The sequence below is a fragment of the Diaporthe citri genome, assembly GCF_014595645.1.
Source record: "Diaporthe citri strain NFHF-8-4 chromosome Unknown scaffold_3, whole genome shotgun sequence".
NCBI lineage: Eukaryota > Fungi > Ascomycota > Sordariomycetes > Diaporthales > Diaporthaceae > Diaporthe > Diaporthe citri.
The window spans coordinates 5,921,101-5,941,779 of NW_025064848.1; the positions used below are offsets into that span (position 1 = coordinate 5,921,101).

General features: G+C 52.5%; 8 protein-coding genes across 8 annotated transcripts; 3 read left to right on the plus strand and 5 right to left on the minus strand.

Annotated features, from left to right (window-relative positions):
• Positions 1-1,448: 1,448 nt before the first annotated feature.
• INS49_009151 (uncharacterized protein) lies at positions 1,449-2,211 on the minus strand (the record flags this gene model as incomplete). The annotated part of the gene is made up of 2 exons (XM_043169888.1): positions 1,449-2,052; positions 2,129-2,211. The coding sequence occupies 2 exons, from the start codon at positions 2,209-2,211 to the stop codon at positions 1,449-1,451; spliced, it is 687 nt and encodes a 228-aa protein (XP_043027568.1).
• A 903-nt stretch (positions 2,212-3,114) lies between these two features.
• On the plus strand, positions 3,115-4,244 carry INS49_009152 (uncharacterized protein; the record flags this gene model as incomplete). The annotated part of the gene is made up of 4 exons (XM_043169889.1): positions 3,115-3,163; positions 3,306-3,712; positions 3,777-4,023; positions 4,096-4,244. 4 exons carry the CDS (start codon positions 3,115-3,117, stop codon positions 4,242-4,244), a joined length of 852 nt encoding a protein of 283 aa, XP_043027569.1.
• A 429-nt stretch (positions 4,245-4,673) lies between these two features.
• INS49_009153 (uncharacterized protein) lies at positions 4,674-6,343 on the minus strand (the record flags this gene model as incomplete). Its single annotated transcript, XM_043169890.1, has 4 exons — positions 4,674-5,093; positions 5,150-5,541; positions 5,595-6,123; positions 6,200-6,343. The coding sequence occupies 4 exons, from the start codon at positions 6,341-6,343 to the stop codon at positions 4,674-4,676; spliced, it is 1,485 nt and encodes a 494-aa protein (XP_043027570.1).
• A 4,517-nt stretch (positions 6,344-10,860) lies between these two features.
• INS49_009154 (uncharacterized protein) lies at positions 10,861-11,997 on the minus strand (the record flags this gene model as incomplete). Its single annotated transcript, XM_043169891.1, has 1 exon — positions 10,861-11,997. One exon carries the CDS (start codon positions 11,995-11,997, stop codon positions 10,861-10,863), a length of 1,137 nt encoding a protein of 378 aa, XP_043027571.1.
• Positions 11,998-12,948: 951 nt separating this feature from the next.
• On the minus strand, positions 12,949-13,624 carry INS49_009155 (uncharacterized protein; the record flags this gene model as incomplete). Its single annotated transcript, XM_043169892.1, has 2 exons — positions 12,949-13,486; positions 13,545-13,624. 2 exons carry the CDS (start codon positions 13,622-13,624, stop codon positions 12,949-12,951), a joined length of 618 nt encoding a protein of 205 aa, XP_043027572.1.
• A 1,579-nt stretch (positions 13,625-15,203) lies between these two features.
• On the plus strand, positions 15,204-16,054 carry INS49_009156 (uncharacterized protein; the record flags this gene model as incomplete). The annotated part of the gene is made up of 3 exons (XM_043169893.1): positions 15,204-15,280; positions 15,384-15,674; positions 15,799-16,054. 3 exons carry the CDS (start codon positions 15,204-15,206, stop codon positions 16,052-16,054), a joined length of 624 nt encoding a protein of 207 aa, XP_043027573.1.
• A 973-nt stretch (positions 16,055-17,027) lies between these two features.
• Positions 17,028-18,831, plus strand: INS49_009157 (uncharacterized protein; the record flags this gene model as incomplete). The annotated part of the gene is made up of 2 exons (XM_043169894.1): positions 17,028-17,129; positions 17,362-18,831. 2 exons carry the CDS (start codon positions 17,028-17,030, stop codon positions 18,829-18,831), a joined length of 1,572 nt encoding a protein of 523 aa, XP_043027574.1.
• Positions 18,832-19,372: 541 nt separating this feature from the next.
• Positions 19,373-20,219, minus strand: INS49_009158 (uncharacterized protein; the record flags this gene model as incomplete). Its single annotated transcript, XM_043169895.1, has 4 exons — positions 19,373-19,562; positions 19,616-19,729; positions 19,784-20,000; positions 20,030-20,219. 4 exons carry the CDS (start codon positions 20,217-20,219, stop codon positions 19,373-19,375), a joined length of 711 nt encoding a protein of 236 aa, XP_043027575.1.
• Positions 20,220-20,679: the final 460 nt, after the last annotated feature.

Consider the following 20,679-nt stretch of genomic DNA (forward strand, 5'->3'; position numbering starts at 1 on the left):
GGATAGAATGGTAATTACGGTAAGGATATATCAGTATTGTAACAACTTTGCCGGGGGGGGGGGGCAGGGGACTTGATATCTTTAAGCGTAGCTCAGAGAGCCAGTGTGTTTAAACTTCGCCAGATTAACCCTTCTTCAACAGGCTTGCCAACACTCTAATAAACACGCGAGGTGGTCTGTTTTAAGTAGAAGGTAGATTTCAAACATATGGCCCGTTAAGAGGGTTTCTCTCTAGACAGAGTATTTGTAAGTAGGGTGTGCTTTCTTTGAGAATATTCGGAGGCTACTCCCGTGACCCTTGGGCATGAATTTTAGCTGAGAGGAATTCACTCTCTTGTCCTTTTCAAAATCTCTCTTTTAATTCAGACCTTCTGAACTGATTGGATAGTTGGTTCCTAATTTTTAATCTCTCATTCCAGCTGGCTAGCTAGTAGCTTCAGGTGGCTGGTGTGCTTGAAGTTGAGAGTTGAGATTAAGCAAGGTTCTCCTACTCTTAATCGGGCAACTTCATTCCCCGTTTTCTCAACAGAGCAATCTAATATGGACAGAAAATTTGCTCCAACAGAGCGTCTGGGCCGACAGGGTGATCTTCTGTAGTTGGAGCCTCTTTCCTCGTCGGCAATCCATGAAAAATAGCAATAGAATTGTGTTAGGTGTTGAAATCTGTCTAGCTACTGACACAGTTGCAGACATCATGTTCCCTTGCCCCTCTCCCGCAACATACCCAATATGGCTACCCCGTTGACAGTGAAAGCGTGGCTCAGGCTGCCGAATCTGCCACTGTGTGCCGGCGTCGATGTACTGGTACACACGCACAGGTGAGAGACGCTTCATACGCTCCGAATTTGAGCACGCCTCTAGTCTTTCACTAAGATTCGAGGGCATTCTTGTTTTGCAAATCTTCTTCTAGATCACGGTGCGAAGCCCGGCAGGGGATCGGAAATTCGGGAAAGCGGATGGGTGCTCCAGCTAGGCCTCAGGCAATCGAGCTGTACACATTGGCCAAACAGCAGTAGGTTAAGCAGAAGTCGCAGTCATCCGCACTGGAAAACCTGTCTGTCCCAATATTGGACCGGTGTACAAATTCAATCACGACATGGCGTGCCAGGGAGCTGGGAAACGATGTCATCTTTAGGCAGTGTTAGAGATCAATTGCCAGGCGTGCTGTGAAGACGTAACCGTGTTGTGAATTGACGGCAGAGCAGATACCATGACACATGGCGGTGCTGGCGAAGTCGAGGTCGAAGGCAGCGTGCACTTTACTTGATTATATCGAATGCAGAAACCCTACCATTGAGCAATATATAACTACAGGCTCGGCAACCTGAGGGCTTTCAGGACCCCTGATAATCTTAGACAGTCTTGTTCTGAAAGCAGAAAGAACAGCCTGCTCGAGACCAGCAAGATCTCGCCAGGAGAGCCCGTGGAGTTTGCGCGTCCTGCCGTGTTCACCACCGCCACGAACGCTCGCGAAGCTCCTGGCGATCTTTCCATCCCACTTCCGGGAACAGAGACAGGTCCTGCCAGCGCAGCTTCTTGCCGTCTTTCCAGACGATGGCCTTCAGCCCGCCAAACTTCTTCTCGAGGACCTTGGGCAGCCTCTCCTTGCAGTACAGCGTCTGGACGGCCCGCCGCTGCATAAGCGGCATCCTGTTCTCTTTCAGTATGTACCGTTCCATCACGTGCATGGTCTCGAAGGACCAGGTGTTCATCTGCTGCGGCAGCAGTGCCGTCTCGTGGTACAGCTGGCGGCAGACGCCGGACAGCAGGGTAATCTGCGCCCTGTCGGGCGAGTCTGGAGCGGCCGAGGCCAGCTTCCGGAGATCCCTTCGATCCACTTTCCAGGGGTCTTGTCTCTTGTCAAGGACCTCATAGCGGAAGCCGCCCTTGATGGTCTCCGTGTACGTTTGGCCATTCTTGATTCGCTGCTTGTGCTGCCAGGGCACGAAGAAGATGTGAATCTGTCGGTCTCCGAGGACAAGCTCATATATCTGGAGCCGCAATTCGAAGGGGAGTCGAAGCAGTGGGGACACTAGTCGATTCAGGTCATATCTGTCACAGAGTCAGTGATGGGTTCTCGCCCGGGCGGAGATTGTGACTGGGGGCGGTGGAGGCGGGGGGTGCTTACCGGCGTGCCTCGGGAGATCCTTCGAGTGGAAAGCGATTGTGTAGGCCATTTCGTATTTTCCTGTTGTATGATGAGCATCCCATGTCCCGCTCACAATGCGATGTTCGTCGACACGCAGTCGGCGTTCGACGGTGACGGGAACAGCTGAAGGCGTTGAATGGCCCTCGCAGCTCAGGACTCGGAGGTGACGTCGGACACAATCCCAGAGAGTTACGTAACATTGCGGTCCGTCAAAGCGGCGATTGATAGTTCTCTAGCACAAACACATTGTAGATTCACACTATTCTGTTAGTACATCATCTCCGTCCCAGGGTCTTATTCCCTTAATTCCCTACTGTACTTTCCTCGCGCCCTTTGATGTCAGTGTGATTCCATTGTTGATGAGATTATTGTCAATGGACAATCCAATCTGTGAAAAAGGACAGGTAGAATGCAGCGGTTCGGGAAACATCATTCGCAAGGCAATAGCTTCTGCCTGTACTTGTTCCACCTCGAGTTGTTTACCAGGCAGACAGATTAGGCCGAAGCCATAGACAACTACAAGCAAACAACTTGTAATATGTACATTGTTACGCTGTGCCGTCCCTGCCTCTTCCATGCCATCGTCATCCTATTTGTATTACATGTAGGCAGCACGCGTTGTTTGTTTGCAATTTTCACCCATGGCTGTTTACCATCTCCCTCCGCAGTCACACATAGGCTATCGCCTTGCACATGCGGTGCTATCTCTACAAATAGATCAGCCAGCCTTGATTTCCAGGCTGAACTAAGCACCTGGAGTTTCCCACAGCTGACCCTCACATCCCGAAGCACATGGTTCACATGGCATATGAGGCAGCAAGTTGGGCTCAGTGAACCCCAAAGTCACTTCCTTCCAGTGCTGGTGCCGTACTGCGTAGTGCAAAACAAACTCATTTCTTTCCCAGTCCTTCCACACCTCGGCATCCACAACAGCCCTAACGAGATCACCGAAGCGTTTGCACAATATGCCTGAAGTCATGGATTTGGACAATGGCTCAGAGTCTGACTTCTACGGTAAGTGCCAAGAGTGCACGCGCTCTAGGGGCGACTTCATCTTTGCCTTCCTGTTTCCTATGATGCTGATCAGATGAGCCTCCGCTAAGAAACGAGCAAGAGGTAGCTGCTCTTCACAAGAAAGCAGATGCTTTCAATGTAGGCAAGTACTGGAGTCAACACAGCAAGGGCCACAATGGGTATGAGGGTGTGGTCAGCGCACGACAGCTCGATGAGACGGTGGGTCAGTTCCTCGCCCGTCTGCCACCTGCCACCACACGAGTCACGTTCAACTGTCCATGGATCTACATCTGGAACCCTTTCGTTCCGTCCGACCGAAAGGCCCCGGGCCAGGCAGATGGTGACGCGGTCGGTGGGGGCGAAATGACAGGCGAGTTCATCATACGAGCACAGAAGAGATTCGACCAGTACAAAGACTTTGTCGAGAAGAACCGCACCAAGACTGGGAGAATCTCTGCCAAGATCAAGGAGGAGGGCAAGGAGTTCACTGGTGACGTACTGAAGTTGGCAGGCCAGCTGGGCGTGACTGAAGGCAAGGCGAGTGGCCATGTCCTCCCAGGGTCGCCACCTCTGGTCGCGTTCCCGGTGCCTAGTTAGACGTTGACATGACCAGTGGATCATCTGGCCAGCGCCGGAGCACTGTAATGATGTGTGGGCAAAGGTCGCCCGCGCCACAGCCAACGGCGAGTTAGGCATCGCTGCCAAGATCTCTCCACGAGAGGAGCCTGACCGTCAGCGTCTGGTCTGCGTCTACACGCGCGACTTCAACGACAAGGATGACGTTGCGAGGGTTCTCAACCAGCTCAAGGAACTTGGTCTCGTCCGCGAGGAACAGAAGAAACAGATCTGTTACAAGACAGGTAGGTGTACAACACTGACCGGCCAGGTTTCACGAAAGAGAGCAATTTCGTTGGCTAACACAGGGCGAACAGATGCTTTCACCTACCTGGGGGTTAATTCCGACAGCAAGAAAATTGGCCTTGAAGTTGGAAAATACCAATCCAACGAAATCTTTGCCTATCTGAACAGGGCTCAAGTCGAGCAATTTGAAGCTGCTGTCTGTCTCAGACCCAAGCAGTGAGTCGAGAAGCCTCTGGACGGATAGCTGAAGGGCATTCCCTGGAGAATTTGCACCAAAAGAACCTGGCACACCGAGACTAGCTGGCCACAGCTGTGGAAGATATTGGACATGACTAGTTTGGAGGCAAAGAAAGTGATGTGCAGGTGTTGGCTAAATAAGTCCATTCCGTCGTCTCAATCAGACAGACGTGCCAACTGGAGCCGGCTCTCAGAAGAAAGTCGACCATGATTTGCCGACTTTTTCAAAGTTGGCACCCGTGTTCATCCCCTCCATCCGAGCCTCCTTGCCTACTCGTGCAGATGAACAGTGCAACGGTGACATGTGCAATCGCGATAAAATCATATAACGTGCCTTCATTGAAGTAGATGTCGGAAAAATCATTGAAACTAATTTCTGCCTAGGTAGTACCTTCGTGGGCCTTCGTAGCCATCACGATTTTGAGTTATCAGCACAAGACCATGCAGCTGACCCGCCCGTCTCCTTGTAGGTGTTGGCGATGCCCACGGCCGAGCCGTACGTGCCAGCAATCATCAGGAAGGTCCCTGACACGATCACGAACACGCTGACGCAGACCATCAGAATCCACCTGACTGAGCGTTCAGCCTTGCCCTGGGACCAGTTGTCGTACAGCCACATGCAGCCCATGGGCTGGAATGACATGAGGGTGCCAAGAAGGGCCCCGACCAAGGAGACGAGTCCGTCGAAGACCGGGATACCACTGGCGATAACGTAGGCCACAACCGTCGTGCCGAGGGTGCATCCAATCCAGGTTCCCCAGTGGACCACGGTGTTGGTGGTCAGGTGCCTGCTTCCGCGAAGCACACGCATGAAAACGTACTTGGCCGGCAGCTATTCGACTGTCAGTCAATCATCTGAGATGCCAAGACGCGGTCGAGCACACTTACGTGAGTGGTGAGGATTGTCGAGACGAACAATCCAGGGAGGGCGACACCATAGCACACCTTCTTCATGGTGTGACCGGCCGAGCCCAAGGCAGGTGAGGCGACATAAGACCCGCAGTAGTAGTACACCACGACACCGATTGTGATATACACCGCAGACACGGTGGACTGGCACAGGATCAGCGATCGAGTGTAAAGACGCGGGTCCCTCATCTCAGCCTGGATGTTGAAGTAGGCGGGAATGCCGCCGAAGGCGAAGATCAGAGACGACACGGCGGAGACGGCACCGGCAAAGTCGGGCGTGTTGGTTATCTTGAAGTCAGAGACCCACACGCCCTCCTGTGGTGCAGCAGCAGGTCGTTCCTGGACGCCGACAGCGATAGCGAGGATAAGGACTGGCGGGGATGTCAGCAAAAGTCGGGACCAATGGGTCGAGGATGCAACATACTCGAAGCGATGATGGTGCCGACGCCGACCCAGGCGAGCCAACTCATCTTGCCGAGGGTCCGGATGCTGGCGAAGAGGAAGCCCACGATGGCGCCAACGACCACGAAGACGGCTGTGCATGTTGCGTGGCTCGAGACTGCGTTCAAGCCGATGGAGACACTGAGCATACCGGAGCCGGCGATGAAGGTCCAATCTGGCAGTGACTTTGTGTAAGCAGAGGGAGCTCGCGGAACAGTAGGCGTGTGAGACGGAGGTGATATCCACATACATAGGCAGAACGCGGCGCCGAATACTTCACGTCCGATGCGACCAAACATCAGAGCCCCGGCATCGTCGACACCGTAGACCTCGGGATGGGCACGCTTGAAGGTGCCTACCACGTAGCCGGACCACGTTATGATGGTCCCTACCGCGACCAGGCAGATGATGCCCGGTACTATGCCCAATGTGTCGAATACGGTGGGAATGGACAGGACACCGAGGCCTATCGAGGCCTTCGTCATGAGGCCGGCCGCGCCAATCCATCCTAACTGATAAAGTGATACAATGTCAGCCTCACACACAAAACATACCTCGGGAATCGCGGTCCAGAGTTGGAACACATACACTTTTGAAGTTGGGACCATCTTCTGAGACCTCGCCAAAAACAGCATCGCCCTGGGTCGCAGGATTCGTCTTCACACCGTATAGTTCGCCCTGCTCGCCCTCGTCGTAAGGCGGTGCTCGTGCGATATCTTTCTTCTCAGACATGTTGGATGGATTTGTCGTCGGGGTACATGGATGGTCGGTCACAGACAGGATGAACAGACAGCGAGTCTAGGCTTGAGTTTAAGAGCAGAAAAAGTCTGGGGAATCTCGTCTTTATTCCTGAATCGGCTTCCCCCCACAACCCTTTGGAGTGACCCCGGCCGGAGACAGATGTCCCTGGACCTTGATTGCGGATACACAGATCCATCAGCGCATGCCTGGCCGGTGGCTTGGATCCACCTCAGCTGGGCGGCTCGTCTGCATGTCTGACGTACCTACCGGCGTGCCGGCTTGTAGTGGGTATTGCATCGACATGTACACAGGAGGCCGGCGGACATGTACACACAACACAAGGCTGCATTAACCTCGGCCATTTCCCGGCGCTTTGACGGTTGGTCCCGGTTTATCTCTGAGCCTTGTCCTCAAATCAAGCCTGGGTCCTGGCCTGTCCACGTCGATTACCGTGCAATGAAATGCATCGGTGCCCCATGGGGTATGAAACCTAATTGTCCACATTTTCGTGGCTCCGTTGACGTCAAAACCGCGGCGTGCCCGGTCACTTGGTGATAAGGATGGCGAGCTGAGCTGCGGACGGACAAACTTTAACATGAATAGACCCTGCTGTCCCGCTATTCCGAGCGCGTGGGCGGGTGGATGTGACCATGTCCCTGGCCCGCGCTGCGGCTTGTGCAGGCTCAGGAACTCAGGAACTCAGGAACTCATCGCCCGCACACGTGTCAGTGCCGCGAGGAATCGGCTGGCCGGCAGCTTGGAGCCCTTTATCTGTTTATATGTTTGTTGTGGTTTTGGTTTTTATTTTGTTCCGCTTTTACTACTCTCTCAAGCTTCAGCCGGGATCGACACGGCCCAGTGCAGCTGTCGTGTAGATTTGAGAATCTGATTATGCATAAAAACCCCACGGCACACAAAAGTCCCATAGTGTCAGGAGCGAGAACGGACCAAGAAGCCAAAAGAGAAAACCGCGCTGCGTGGGCCATGGACTGTGGGTCATTTGCAGGACCGACGAAAGCCGACATAGTACGCGTATCTTTAAGATCCTTGCTAGTCTACTCAGTCCCCGCTGATCCCAATCAATTCTGGGAATTTCGGGCGCCTTGTGGAGCCGCATCAGGTTTCAGAGCCTACCCCGATTCGTGCACCGTTGCTCGCATATGTCTTCATTAGCTAATTCCTTCCCGAACCTTGTCGTGACGTCCAGGGGTCCCCTACACCACGCCTCGTCCTCTTGCGGTGAGGTACCGTAGTAGTCCGCATCGCACTGCCTCGTGGCGGATCCGGATCCTTTTACAGCCCGGTTGTCGCCTCGTCGCGAGCAATTCTGTCCACTCCAACAGCATTGTACTACCACAGTAGTACGGTAGACGTGTCCTCCGAAGAACACACATCTCCCGGTTGCGTGAGAGGATTGAATAGACAAGAAAGTCTCTGTCTCTCTAGCAATAATGTAGCCTCGTGCTGTACTGACGTGGTGGAGTTGGTTTGGTACCAAAGCCTCCCGCAGGTATACAATTTGACAGCAGATACAACATTACAATTAAAAACAAGAATAACGTCACTGACCAATCCGCCAGTGTGGTCGGTCTTCCGTGCTTCCCGCGACCTCACTTTGATCGTCTCTGTACGCAGTGACTTGCACGCTCCCACACTCCCGGTAGGTTGATGTCTGTGACGACAGCCTGGTCGGCGTTACGAAACATTGGATCAACAACCAACACGACTCGTTCTGTCAAACAAGCCGCCACCTGCTCGGACAACCGAGCAAGCCGTGCTGCAAAGCACTGCATCCTTCTCCATCCTGGACCCAATAATAGCAGTGGCCTGATCCCTTATCTGTACATGATCTACCCCTGCGAAGTCCCATCTTGCTGCGGGTTGCCACAGATAATGGTGCTTGTATTTTGACGTAAATCAATAACCATCCGGGTACCAGGGCTAGTTGGTATCTAGGCTCAAATCCACGTTGGCGGGTCGAAGCTTCTGAGGGCTGATAGCAGAATATCTCGCTATTAAAAGAAGTTGGCGTTGTTTGAGAAAGTTGAGCGCCTCGCCGAGAATCCACCCGTCCGCAAAATGAGCCATGGAAAGGAGGCGAGCGTTGAAATGCCGAGGTCCTTTCCAGTCACCATGGGCCTTTGAAAGCACGGCATCCAAAGGCACAAGCAAGAAGGGCCTCCCCTTTCCAGGCCAAGCCTTTTGCTGCCCACAGTAGACTCGCATTTTGGTGCCGCCGCGTCGGATACAACTGCCCACTCGGGACACATCAGGATACTCTTCCCTTTGTGGAGTTGGTGGTCTGGATCAACTATGGTCCACTTCATCGATAATCCTACCCCTCACCGAAGCCAATCGCTGCATGAGCCAGTTTAGCGTTGATCCGACTGATATGTTCATGTAATACGCGTATTATAAATCTGCAAGCCCCCCTCGGCCTCCGGGCAGTTGGAAATGTGGCCAGAACCAGGACTGTGAGCAAAGATGTTCCATCGAACATATCCAAGAGTGACTGACCCTCCAGATTCTCAACCGAAGGCCCAAGCAAGATTACAGACACTCAAAACAGCTTTTGACGTTCGCAACAAAATCATGCCTCGACATTGTACATTGCTGACCTTGCAAGCCGTCATGTTATCTGCAGCGACGAGTGAGAATTTGGTAAAATTCGATCTGGCATATGATGGACCACAGTCTGTCCCATTTCCAGAAACCTCTTGTTTGTCTCCGGTGACTGTCAAAAAGAAATTGGCCTGAAGTTGGATCCCAGCCTCTCGCGCTGCTTTTCCTCTTCCTCGATGTTGCTTGTATACATGTGCTTACTCAGCCGTGGAACTCTGGTCCAAATTAATTTGAGAAGGTGGGCATCTATTTAAATATTTGCTGCTGTCTCCCACTCTGCGGGCAAGTTAATGCATACTAGATTCAAATTTTCTTATGGGTTTGATTTGCAACCAAACTTGAAAAAATTGCTAGTGAAGCCTCCACAAAAGACTTAAGCTACATGATAGTATGTTCAACAAACTCATGACTCGTCTTTTTCTGTCTCGAAGCCCGTGGAAGTAGTATCAATTGGCTGTCCTGTTGCCTATCATTATTTGCTGATTCACTTAGAACGGGATGGTAAACAGATGCCTTCCCAGCGCAAAAGCTGCAGCAAATCGGAGCATCTCGCACCTAATTCCCACACCCAAATTTGCACACCTGATTTACACACCTAATGGCATGCAAATTAGCCCTGGGTATATGAGTTGGTCTTAGATGTGCAAATTGGCTATGTGTGTGAGAATTAGGTGTGTGAATTGGGCTGTGGATGTGAATTGGTAGATGTGATCTGGTGGGCTAGACGTTGCATGTATCTATGTAGTATTCGTTTCTTTCTGTGTGAATATCTGTTCTCTTTACTTATGGCTGTTCTGCCACATGGTTGATTCAATCTCATTCCAGATCAGGCTCGTCCGGGATTAGAGATCAACATCGCCTTTCCTAATCAATCATGTCCTAAAAGGACAGTGATAGATTTTATTTGAGAATGTACTCAACAAGTAAGTTTAAGATTCATTTAGACCTATCAACACATCTACTAAATCTATAACATTCTGGTGCATGAGTAGCCTCTCACATACCACTGACGCTGGTTCAGTGACCACCAATGGTCCAATTTGACTCGGCTGTACTTGCTGCTGGAACATGTGCTCGCATTTGGCAGTTGCATCTTCACTAGTGTTTTCAGAAGTTCAAGTGAAGTTCAGATACTGGAGTCATGGTCAAGTCTCTTGTCCCGCGCGAGTGAATCAACGCTGCGATGTTAAGCATCTTGAAGTTACCATCATGAGGTTAGCAGCAGTCAATGTGACCATAGTGAAAATGGGCAACCGCAGCTTTATAAGAAAAAAAAAATAATTTGCTTCGAACGGTCCATCCAAGTTGTCCCGATACCCAATCGTATTCAGACAAGATCTCAAGCACACATCTGAAAGAGAACACAACAGCTGCGACCAGCATACCAACCAACCGACTCCAGACACCAAAAGCCTAAGCGATTTCCACCACAGCATCGCCTCACCCGTTCAAGATGTGTATCGATTGGTACTACGAGTACACCCGCTGCGGCCATGCGAGGTTTGAGCACCGAGAGAAGTGCAACTACTACCGTCGGCACGGCTACTGTGACGATGTTGGCGAGGAGTACCTCCATGGCGGAGGAACTTGCCCCCGATGCTTCAGACGCAGGCTGGCCAGAGGCGTCGGCAAGGGCGTGAGGATGTACTTCGACTCTCGCAAGTAGCGTCCGGACCAACCCGAATTTTCCTGAAGGCTACGAAATCATGGTCTCATCACCTCGCACCACGAACTCAACCACAACCACAACCACGGACGACAACACTCAGTACATTGGGGGAGTCAGCAGGGGGTGGAGGAACAACTGAGATGAGAGGGCAAATGGATATGACCAGGGAGGGCAGCTGAACCTCTGGTGTCACTCTCCTACAGAAGGCTAGGTGTTGCTAATCGCTTAGTCTCAATATCCTCCTCGCATTTTCGTATGCCATTTTTTTCTTTGTGTGCGTGTTCATCTCCAGTCGATCGAACCAGGTCGCAATCTCCGTATCATCCTCGAAGGGATAATCCACGCTAAACATGACCCGATCCTCGCCTGTCCACCTCAAGGTGTCTAGCAGCGTTCCTGAGTCCTGCACCCCCGAGGTCGTCACATAGAAGTTGTTTTCCCAGTAGTACTGGGGTGTCTGTTTACCCTCCCAATAGTGCACGAAGTGCCTGATTCGTTGGTTGATCCGAGGTAGGAAGAACGGCAGGCCCTCACCGCAGTGGCCGAGGATGATCTTCAGCGTGGGGAAGTCATCGAACACTCCGCTGACCATGAGCCGTAGTGCGTGTGCTGCTGTTTCCGAGGAGAAACCCCATGCAGATCCCGCAAGGAAGTTGTAGCCTTCATATACCAGCTGCTGGCCCGGCGGAGGCGTTCGGGGGTGCAAGTAGATTGGTACGTCCAGCTCGACGACCTTCTCGAGGAAGACCCGGTTGCTAGGATGGTCCAGGTACACGACGCTGTCTGCTGAGCCGTTGTTCGTGTAGCCACCCACGAAGCTCCCCACGCCGCCTAGCTCCTTGACACATCGCTCTAGTTCTGCCGCCGCGCTGGGCGGATCTTGGAGGGCATTACTGCACCAAAAGTCGAACCGGTCACTGTAATTACCGCGAGAGTAGACCCGTGCGATTTCATCGTTGACGAACTTGGCTGCCTCGACAGCGAAAGTAGTGTTGAACACGCCTTGAATGCCCGGCGCGCCGTAAAGAAGCACAGTCTTGGTGATGTTCGCGGCATCCATGGCTGCGACGCGAGAGTCGATGTTGGTGATCCGCGCCAGCACGTCGGAGACATACTCGGGAAGGTCGAAGTTGACCTCGTTGGTGTAGTTGACAAACGGAGTTGTAAACGTTCCCGAGAAAAGGGTGTTCCCAACATGCTCTTCCAGTGCGAGCTTCCCTGGAATGGAGGGAGTGAGGTCATAGAAGGTGGGACGGCCGGAATTGATGATTTCCTCCTCTGGGGTGTATGTCTGGACTTGCGCGACAGCCAGAGTGCAGAGCACGAGGACGATGATGCTGCTGTAGGGCGACATGATTCCGGAGGTGCGGATACTAGGCCGTTGGACAAGGAAGGCAAGAACAAGTCATAGTCTAGCAGGTGTCTAATCACTTGGTATAACATTCTCAGCCCGGTCTTTCAATGCCATACCCTCTCCGGGATGCGTTCGCCCTGGTTCCCATCCCGGTGCCTCGGGCCAAGCCCCGCTCCTAGGGAACCGCACTAATATCATCAGGATGCGCTTCTGCAGATTGCAGTGTTGCATAGCGGCTTACATGCCTGACGATGTAGGTGTCTCTCATTGGCCTTCGTCTGGCGCTTTCCTTGCGCAGATGGCCCAGACCGCAGGCACCGGCAATTCCGCACCCGTAGGGTGGGAAGAAGAACGAATAATTGGCCTCGCTCCCTTATTCGGCAACTGAGATAATGTGTAGAGCGTCATTGATTTGAGCGGCACTGAATGACCTTGTTTCCCCTGCTAGGCAATAATTACGATCACCACACTGAATATGCGTTCTCTTTCTCATAGTAAACATGCAGTGCGAAGTTTGCATACTAGTGTGGTACTTCAATTCTTTATGAATGCCTAAGTTACGATTATAATACGGGGGTATATAACCTAACAAAAGCAAAACAAAAACGTACCGCAATCTTCGGCACAGCCTGGTTTGGTTGTCTATTTAGTTATTCAACTTGCCTGATTGAGCCCAGAAGACACCGGCGTGTTTCACCATCACGCGGATAATCCCATCAAGCGCGCTCACCAGCCTCCCTTCCCGACCTTCACGATAGTTTGCATGTCTTGATATAGAGCAGGGGCTGCGTTCTCTATTCGATCAATGTATACTAGAGAAATCCAGCTACAAAATCCCTCCGTGTTCTGTTATGGCACCAGTTGCCTGCAATGCGCAGTGCTGGAGATTGATCCAAAACCCCGAGTCCAGCTGAGCCATCAAGCTTTACCATCCCCCAAGACCTCGGGAACCTAGGCGATAATGTAAGGGTCGTCAAAGGTGCTCCAATAGACCTGCCTCGTGCCGTCGATCCACAGACGGGATCCGCCAGGCTCGTCGACATGGGCCGGGTCCCGGTACATGAAAACATGGTTCCCACCCCAGTGTGTGCCAACCTTTTCCAAGACATAGTTGTTGAAAACCCCCTGGGCCTCGTTATCGTCGTCACGGTTGAGGAGGACGAAGACCTGGCGGCTCGGTATATCGGTCTGGTCGTCAAGGTCGAACAAGTTCTGCAGCTGGGTGTCCAAGTCCGGGGTGTCGCCATCTGAGCACATGGTCGAGGACACGTGGGCGAGGATCTTGTCCCACTCCTTCTCGGCTCTCTCCTCCCGGCTTCGGACCACGATTGCGATGCAGCTGGCTAGCCCATTGGTGAAGAGTGTTTCCCCGGACTGTTCGCGCCTCGCCTCCCCGATATCGACATTTGTCCTTCTAGTTGGGGGATCCGCGCGGGCTTCCAGATGCGTGGCTGGTGTCTCGCCAACTCCAACATCTTTAATTCCTGATCTACTTTTTTTATTAGTGGCCTGAGATATCTCTGGAAGCTGAGAAACTTTGTAGTTACCTTTTGCAGCCTGGAATGGGCTCTCCAGAGGCCCCGAGGGCTAGGAGCCCGTACAGGACGATCGACTTGAGCAGTTGCATGTTTGTTGTTGTTTCTGTAGTGATGTAATTGTTGGGTTCTTCTCAATGAGGATACTGATGAGTCCTTGCCCTTGTCCCTCTCCTTCAGAAAACCAGAAAGACGAGCGAGGAAGCCGTACTTATAACCTCGACTTTCCCATGTGTTTCCTATCTTATTCGCAGATCTCGATGATAAAGTCTGCGAAATTTCAGGATTCTGCAGGATTACTGAGCAAACCACATGATGGAAGCATCCTCACAAGAAAGTGTTGTTCCGAACATGATAAGATCAGCTTCAGCTTTTCATACCTGGATGTTCGCCAAGCCGTTGGGTCCAATGCCCAGGTAAGCAGAACCACGGATTCTACTCGAGCAGCCTCCTGGGAAAGACGATCGTGCCCTTATGGAAAGATGATGTTACGTACACGAGTGTTCCTTGCAGCTGATTGTTACTCAACACTGCCTCTTGCAGCTGAATATGCGGCACAGTAGCCCAATGAAATGGGTGACAGATCGCGGCACACATTGTATCTACCACAAACCACACTTTAAATGTACGAATTTAGGACAAGTCAACGAGGCTGTGGCTCCGTCCTCAGGTAGTCATTCATCGGTACCACCGAGGTTGACGACTGTCGTTCAGCTCAAGTCAACAGGTGATTCAGGTCCACTTTTTAACAACTACAGAAATAGCAGTCCAGATGACTCCTTCAAAGTGTTATGTATGTTGATACGAAAGTACAGCCTAACTGATCTTCACCATTTATGGGTTAACCACGCAGAGAATAGACGACAGATCCAGAAATCTCAATTAGCATAGGCCCCAATTTTTAAACTGCCCAACGACTGAGCGATGGGCGATCAGCATCTTGTTCTGCCTCGCAGGATGGAAGGAATGCTCACTTGCCGTGGCCAAGAGTTGGCTGAATCAGCTCACTCCTACTTAGTGACGTCAAAATGAACCTAGTTCAGTACACAAAGTGATAAGTCGTAAATTGGAAGATTCTGCAAATATAGCTGCACGCCGAGTTAACCGTCTTAAAGACTCTGCCTGTTCAAGAGTGATATGTTATCTTGTCTGCAGACATCTCCGGACCATCGTAACCTAGGCGCTCAATCTGTCCCCCCTGTCTTGTTTTTATTCCCAGGTTCATATCCTCTTCTGGCTTATTTTCAGATAATAGACATTTCTCACATCCATTTGATTTTCGCCTAATTACCCAGTCTCAGAAGCGCCGGTGCCATGGCAGGTGCAGCTACAGGTGGTACCCCACACCCATTCCGAAAGGGTGACCAATTTGACTTGCCCGTTGCTGGCGTCGAATATTTTCCAGACCACCCCTTGATGAAGCAACTGGACGATGCTGTTGCGAACAATAGTCTTGACGGTGTTAAGGAGGTAGTCACGAGATGGCAGGATATGGCTGAGCCCTCTCCGCCACGCGGGCCAAAGAGTTACCCGGATAGTACACTCGAACCAGCTTTGTACCATGCCATCCGAGAGAAGCGGCCGGAAATGGTTGACTATCTGCTCAGTCGAGGTGTCAAGATGTGTAACCTTGTGGCAAGCGAGGCTATTCATAGCAAATGCCCACCAGCCATGTGGCAGGTGTTCCTCAATCACGGTCTTGATATCAATGCACCGCTCGACAAGGGCTTGGCTCTACCACCTTTAGGGTCTGTTTCTTATACTTCTCTTTGCCTGCTTTTTCTCTTTTCCTGGCTTTTTTGTCCACCTACAAGTCCGCATTCCAAGTACATTTTACTGATGTCCGCACAGCCACGTGCTCGCCGACACGGACATTGTCCGGTGGCTCCTCGCCCACGGCGCGGACCCCAATGCCGAGTCACACCACGGGCTCACCCCTTTCCTGAAGGCCGTGCAGGTAAGGCCTCTCGCGACCGTGCGTCTGCTGCACGAGGCCGGTGCGTCTCTCGCTATCGCCGTCCCCTTCGTGTGTTCAGCGCCAGCAGCACAAGACGGTGAAACTGAGGGCGACGCTGCCGCGCGGCGCCTGGAGGTGCTACGTTACCTGCTCGACAACGGCGCCGACCCAGAAGCCCCCATGTGGTCCGTTACTTCTTTTCTTCCTCTTTTCCCTACATTACATTTCTGGCACGAAAACTCCAAGAGGCGCTCAGATAGCTCGTTAGGGGACTCACAGGAAGTGTCATGCTGCTGATGCCGTTCACAGGGCACACAACCGATACGGCCGTGGCAACGACTTTGACTATGGCTCAGGCCTCAACCGTGCCATAGTCAGGCGCGCCGAAAACCTGGCCGAGGAGCTGCTGCGCCGCGGGGCGCGCACTGACTCGAAGACGATGAATATCGCCTCGCGCGGAGAGACAGCCCTCGAGCTTGCTGCGAAGTACACTCCGCGACTGTTTCCTCTGGTAGCAGAGAGGAGGAAGGAGGAGGAGCTAGCTTCAGGAAGGGGGGCGCCGTGATACATTTAACGCTGAGCCACTCTTGCTGGCTGTTTATCCGACAATAAGCCCACTGCTAGTATCAGTCTGTTTCCGGGTGCTGGCACAGAAGAATGGTCTCAAATACCTTGGTATTGTTATCACATGTCACAATATCAGTGTTCGCTTCCGTAGTGTCCGGTGTTACATAGCGGCCTGCATGCCTGATGAAATGACTCTTGTTCATTGGTCTCCTGGAGTTGACGACACGGGGTGGGCAGGCATCGTGTGCCACAGAGGACTGTCTCGGAGCAAATCTATCCCACGCATGGAGAGAGAGCAAGATTTATGTCTACTTCGAGATCATTTTTGATTGGGAACCTTGATGGGAATGAATTAGCAGTAGTAGTAATTTAGAGGTAATGTGTGAACCGTTCTGTTGTAACTACGCTTTCTCGTTGCAGTTTGACACGTCGCATCGTAAAGTGGGAAAGTTGTTGTGTATGTCCAAGTCCTCATGATGAACATTGCTCTTTTCGGCGGAAACTTCCTATACGGGACACATCTTCCCCAGTGTGGGTGATCGAGGGGCGGTGATATAGTGCTGGGAGACATCCGGGCCGTCCCTCGGCACTTAGGCCGGGCTTGCAACACTGCCCCTGACACTGCATCCACGATCCTAGGCACGAAGGATGAAATAGTAACTAGTCTATTTCGTATCTTGCGTCAAAACAGCTGCCGGTCACTTCAAAGCCGCATGACACCATGAATTGTTGAGTCAGCGACATGGCGGCTGGGCTGCATTTCCCGGAGCTAAGAGTGCTTGTGGCAAAGCGGAGTGGGTCATTGTAACTTACCCGACGAGTCTGGGGTAAAGTAAGGAGAAACGGTCAGCATTCAATGTTTTCTTGAACTTGTCTCCGAGCACTGGTCTTCCTAGGATCCCTTTGGTAAATCTCGGCCTTAGAGTTGTGAGATCGCAGCCAAATAACTTTCGGCTCCTGCCCTACGCAGGATGTCCAGACCAGAGGCAAAAGCCCAGAGCGACATCGAGAAGACCGACCTTGACGGCTTGGCACGAGAGCAGCCGACTTCGGATGATTCTGGCACTGGCGAGGTTGACGGCTCGGTAGATGGAGATGGACAGCAAAACGAGTCCCGGGATCACGACCGAATTCAGAGGACATTTTCGCAGTCGTCACGAGGTCCGATATCAAAAGCAAGGGCTGTCGCATTGGTCGCCACCGTCACTGGTGCCAGCTTCTTGAATGCAAGTCCATCCTCACAACACCCCAGAGCCTCATGCCTTGAGGATTCTGAACGGCTTGAACTAATAAATACCAACACAGACCCTTTCTGGGCAGGCTGTTGTGATCATCCTGCCTACCATCGGCCGTGACATTGGCATCCCGGACTCTCGACAGCAGTGGGTCGTCTCAGCCTACGCCCTCGCCTTCGGCTGCTTCCTGCTCCTCTGGGGCCGGATCGCTGACATCTACGGCAAGCGGAAGATCTTCGTGCTCGGCTCTGGCTGGGTGGCCGTCACGCTGGCTGTCAACCCTGTCATACCGAATGAGATCGCCTTTGACCTGTTCCGCGGGTTCCAGGGCCTTGGTGCTGCCGCAAATGTGCCGACCGCCCTTGGGATCCTTGGGACGACCTTCCCGCCAGGCAAGGCCAAGAACTATGCCTTTTCTATGTACGCCGCCGGCGCACCCCTTGGCAGCATCTTTGGTAACCTCCTGGGTGGATTGATTGCTAGCTATGCGCATTGGACATGGGTGTTCTGGGCTCTCGCCATCCTCGCTGCGCTGGTCACCGTCGCTGGTTACTTTGTTATTCCTCCTCCGCCGACCACGCTGCATGCCCAAGGCGTCAAGGTGAAGGCAACTGTCGACTGGATTGGCGCAGTCTTGATCACAGTCGGCTTGATGGTGATGCTCTTTGCGCTCACCGAGGGAAACGTGGTTGGCTGGAAGACCCCTTGGGTGCCGGTGCTTATCGTGGTGGCCCTCGTCATCATCGCTGCGTTCGTCTTCTGGCAGCACCATCTGGAGAAGACGGGGAAACAAGCGCCCCTGGTGAAGGTCTCTATCTTCAAGAGCGGGCGGTTCAGCGCTGCCATGGTCATCATGGCCCTTTTCTTCTCGAGTTTCAACTGCTATCTCATCTACACCACCTACTACTTCCAGGACTTCCAAGGTCTGAGCCCGATCCAGACGACTCTTCGGTATATACCCACTGGCGTTGTTGGTGTGCTCACGGCGGCGATCACCGCGAGGCTCATCGCGATCATACCGACGTACTTGCTCCTCATGTTCGGCAACCTCTGCATGGCCGTAGCTTGCCTGCTCTTCGCCGCACCTATACCGCCGACGACGACATACTTTGCCTACGGCCTTCCAGCCATGGTGCTCAGCGTGTTTGGAGCAGACATCACATGGCCGTGCATGACGCTCTTCACATCACACTCTCTACCCCAAGCCGACCAGGCTATGGGCGGTGCGCTGGTGAACGCGGTCGGTCAGTTCGGCCGAGCCATTGGCTTAGCCATAGCAACGGCGATCCAGACCGCTGTCATGGCAGATGCGAGGGGGACGAGTGTCGACGGCTCGGGCCCGATGAAGACGTGGGACCAGCCAACCCTCAAGGGCTTACAGGCTGCGCAGTGGTTTGACTTCGCACTTGGGGCGGCAAATCTGCTTGTGGTTGCTGTAGCTTTCCGTGGCTCGGGGATTATTGGGAAGACTGACCGGAAGGAACAGAGCGGAGTGACGGCACAGGAACCAGGTAGGAGAGTGGCGGCGAGGAGGGCATAATGAACGAGCAGAATAGCAAGCATTGAGGAAGAGACCAGGCTCTAATAATTCGTGGACTCAATAGACTTGACCAAACAAATCAAGATCATAGTGTTACTAAAATCGCAACCGTGTCTCCCCTGCCAATTAACCCCCTGTTGATAGCTCTTGTCATATTTCAAGAAAGCTACATCTCAATGAAGCTGGTCCTTGCTGGCATGATGCACGTGGCTTATTAATGTTGGCAAAGCAGATAGTTTTGGCTTGAGAGAGGTTTCTCCAGCCTCGAGCCACGCCACCACTGATGGTTTCTTACCCGCTTCTCGTCCGAACTGGTTGACCTCTACGGGATCAACTACGTTTGCGCCTGACACAAAACAACCACACCAGTACCACAGCGACTGCTGCAACAATACCTAAGCCGCCCAGTGACCCTCCAACTATCGCGCCAATAGGGGCACCAGATGACGGCTGCTCCGTTGCGCCTGTGATGGAGGAAGACGTTGATTCTGGAAATTGGGTGTGTGCTTGGGACGAGTTGGTATCTGTCTCCCCGTCCGAGCTAGATGTCGGCGTGTCTGCTCGAGAAGACGTTGGACCCGTGGCACTGTCTGTCCCTGCACTGACCGTAATCGTTGTGGTATCTGACTTCGTAATCTCTACTGTTGATGAGATAGTCACTATTGACGAGACGGTGACCGTTGCCTGGCCTGTACTCGCCGTTACCGTTGTGGTTTCTGACCTTGTACTCTCTATTGTTGACAAGACAGTGGTTGTCAGCGGGACACAACCGGGTTCAGCACACACGGTCAGAGGTCCGGAAAGAGCCCATTCACTAGCAACGCAGTCGAGCATTGTAAACGTCTCCGAAGAGGTAGTCGAGTAGAGGAAAGTAGCGCAAGTTGGCCACAATTGGTCGCTGTGTGCACGAATTAGACTCATCAAAAAAAAATCGTCTCGCCCTCGGTCTTACCAGCAGATTTCCTGACCATGTGGGTTAGTGACAGTGTTGCAGGCCGCGGCTCCGTGGTCATAGCATTTGGTTGGCACTTCCCAGGTCTGAGTGGTCGATCCCTCATCTGTCTGCCCGGAGCAGCCGCGCCACGATCCGCTGTTGACGCAGGGGATATCGAGGCATGCGAAAGGGTAGGCTGCGGCCGACAGCGAGTCAAACTGATGGATCTTACTTGCTTTCGGATGAATCAGCGAATCCACTTACCAGACATGTATCCGCATATTGTGCTTGGATCACTAAAGCCCTCGAGTCTCATTGCCGGCATGGATGAGAACCCCTCAGATAATGGAAGAGACTGCGACCGGATTTCTGGGTCAAGAAGCTGAGACAATGGAACATTGACTGGTGTGCGTGGGGGAGGTCTCTGTGCCGAAGCACTAGTAGCAGCAGCCATGGCGGCCCAAAAATAACTGAAGCAAGTCATAAAGTAGTAGACTCTCCGGATATTGAACAGACTTATCAAAAACCAAGGGGAGCACGAAGCCAGAATCTCAGAAGGCCCGGTGACGAGACGGGCTGGCGTCAACGTATATAAAGAACATAAAGTGGTTTGTTGGGCGTCTCCTCTTTGCAGCCTGGGCTCACTCAGCACCCGGTCATCGCAGTCAATGCCTACACGTGCATTACCACTCTCCAAGCTTGTTACGTTTGTAGATCCGATTCGTGTCTCTGACGAATTGAAACTCTGCGGTCGTGGTACGTGTTAATCAAACGGCACACTCATAGGCTTGGGTTCCTCGTTGCTACAAACCCAAAGCAAGATCCTAGCATTATCCACATATATGAGGTGAAATCAGTTTGTCTCTTGCGTTCGCCTGGATCACGTAGGATGTGTTTGGGTTTCACTGGATGCA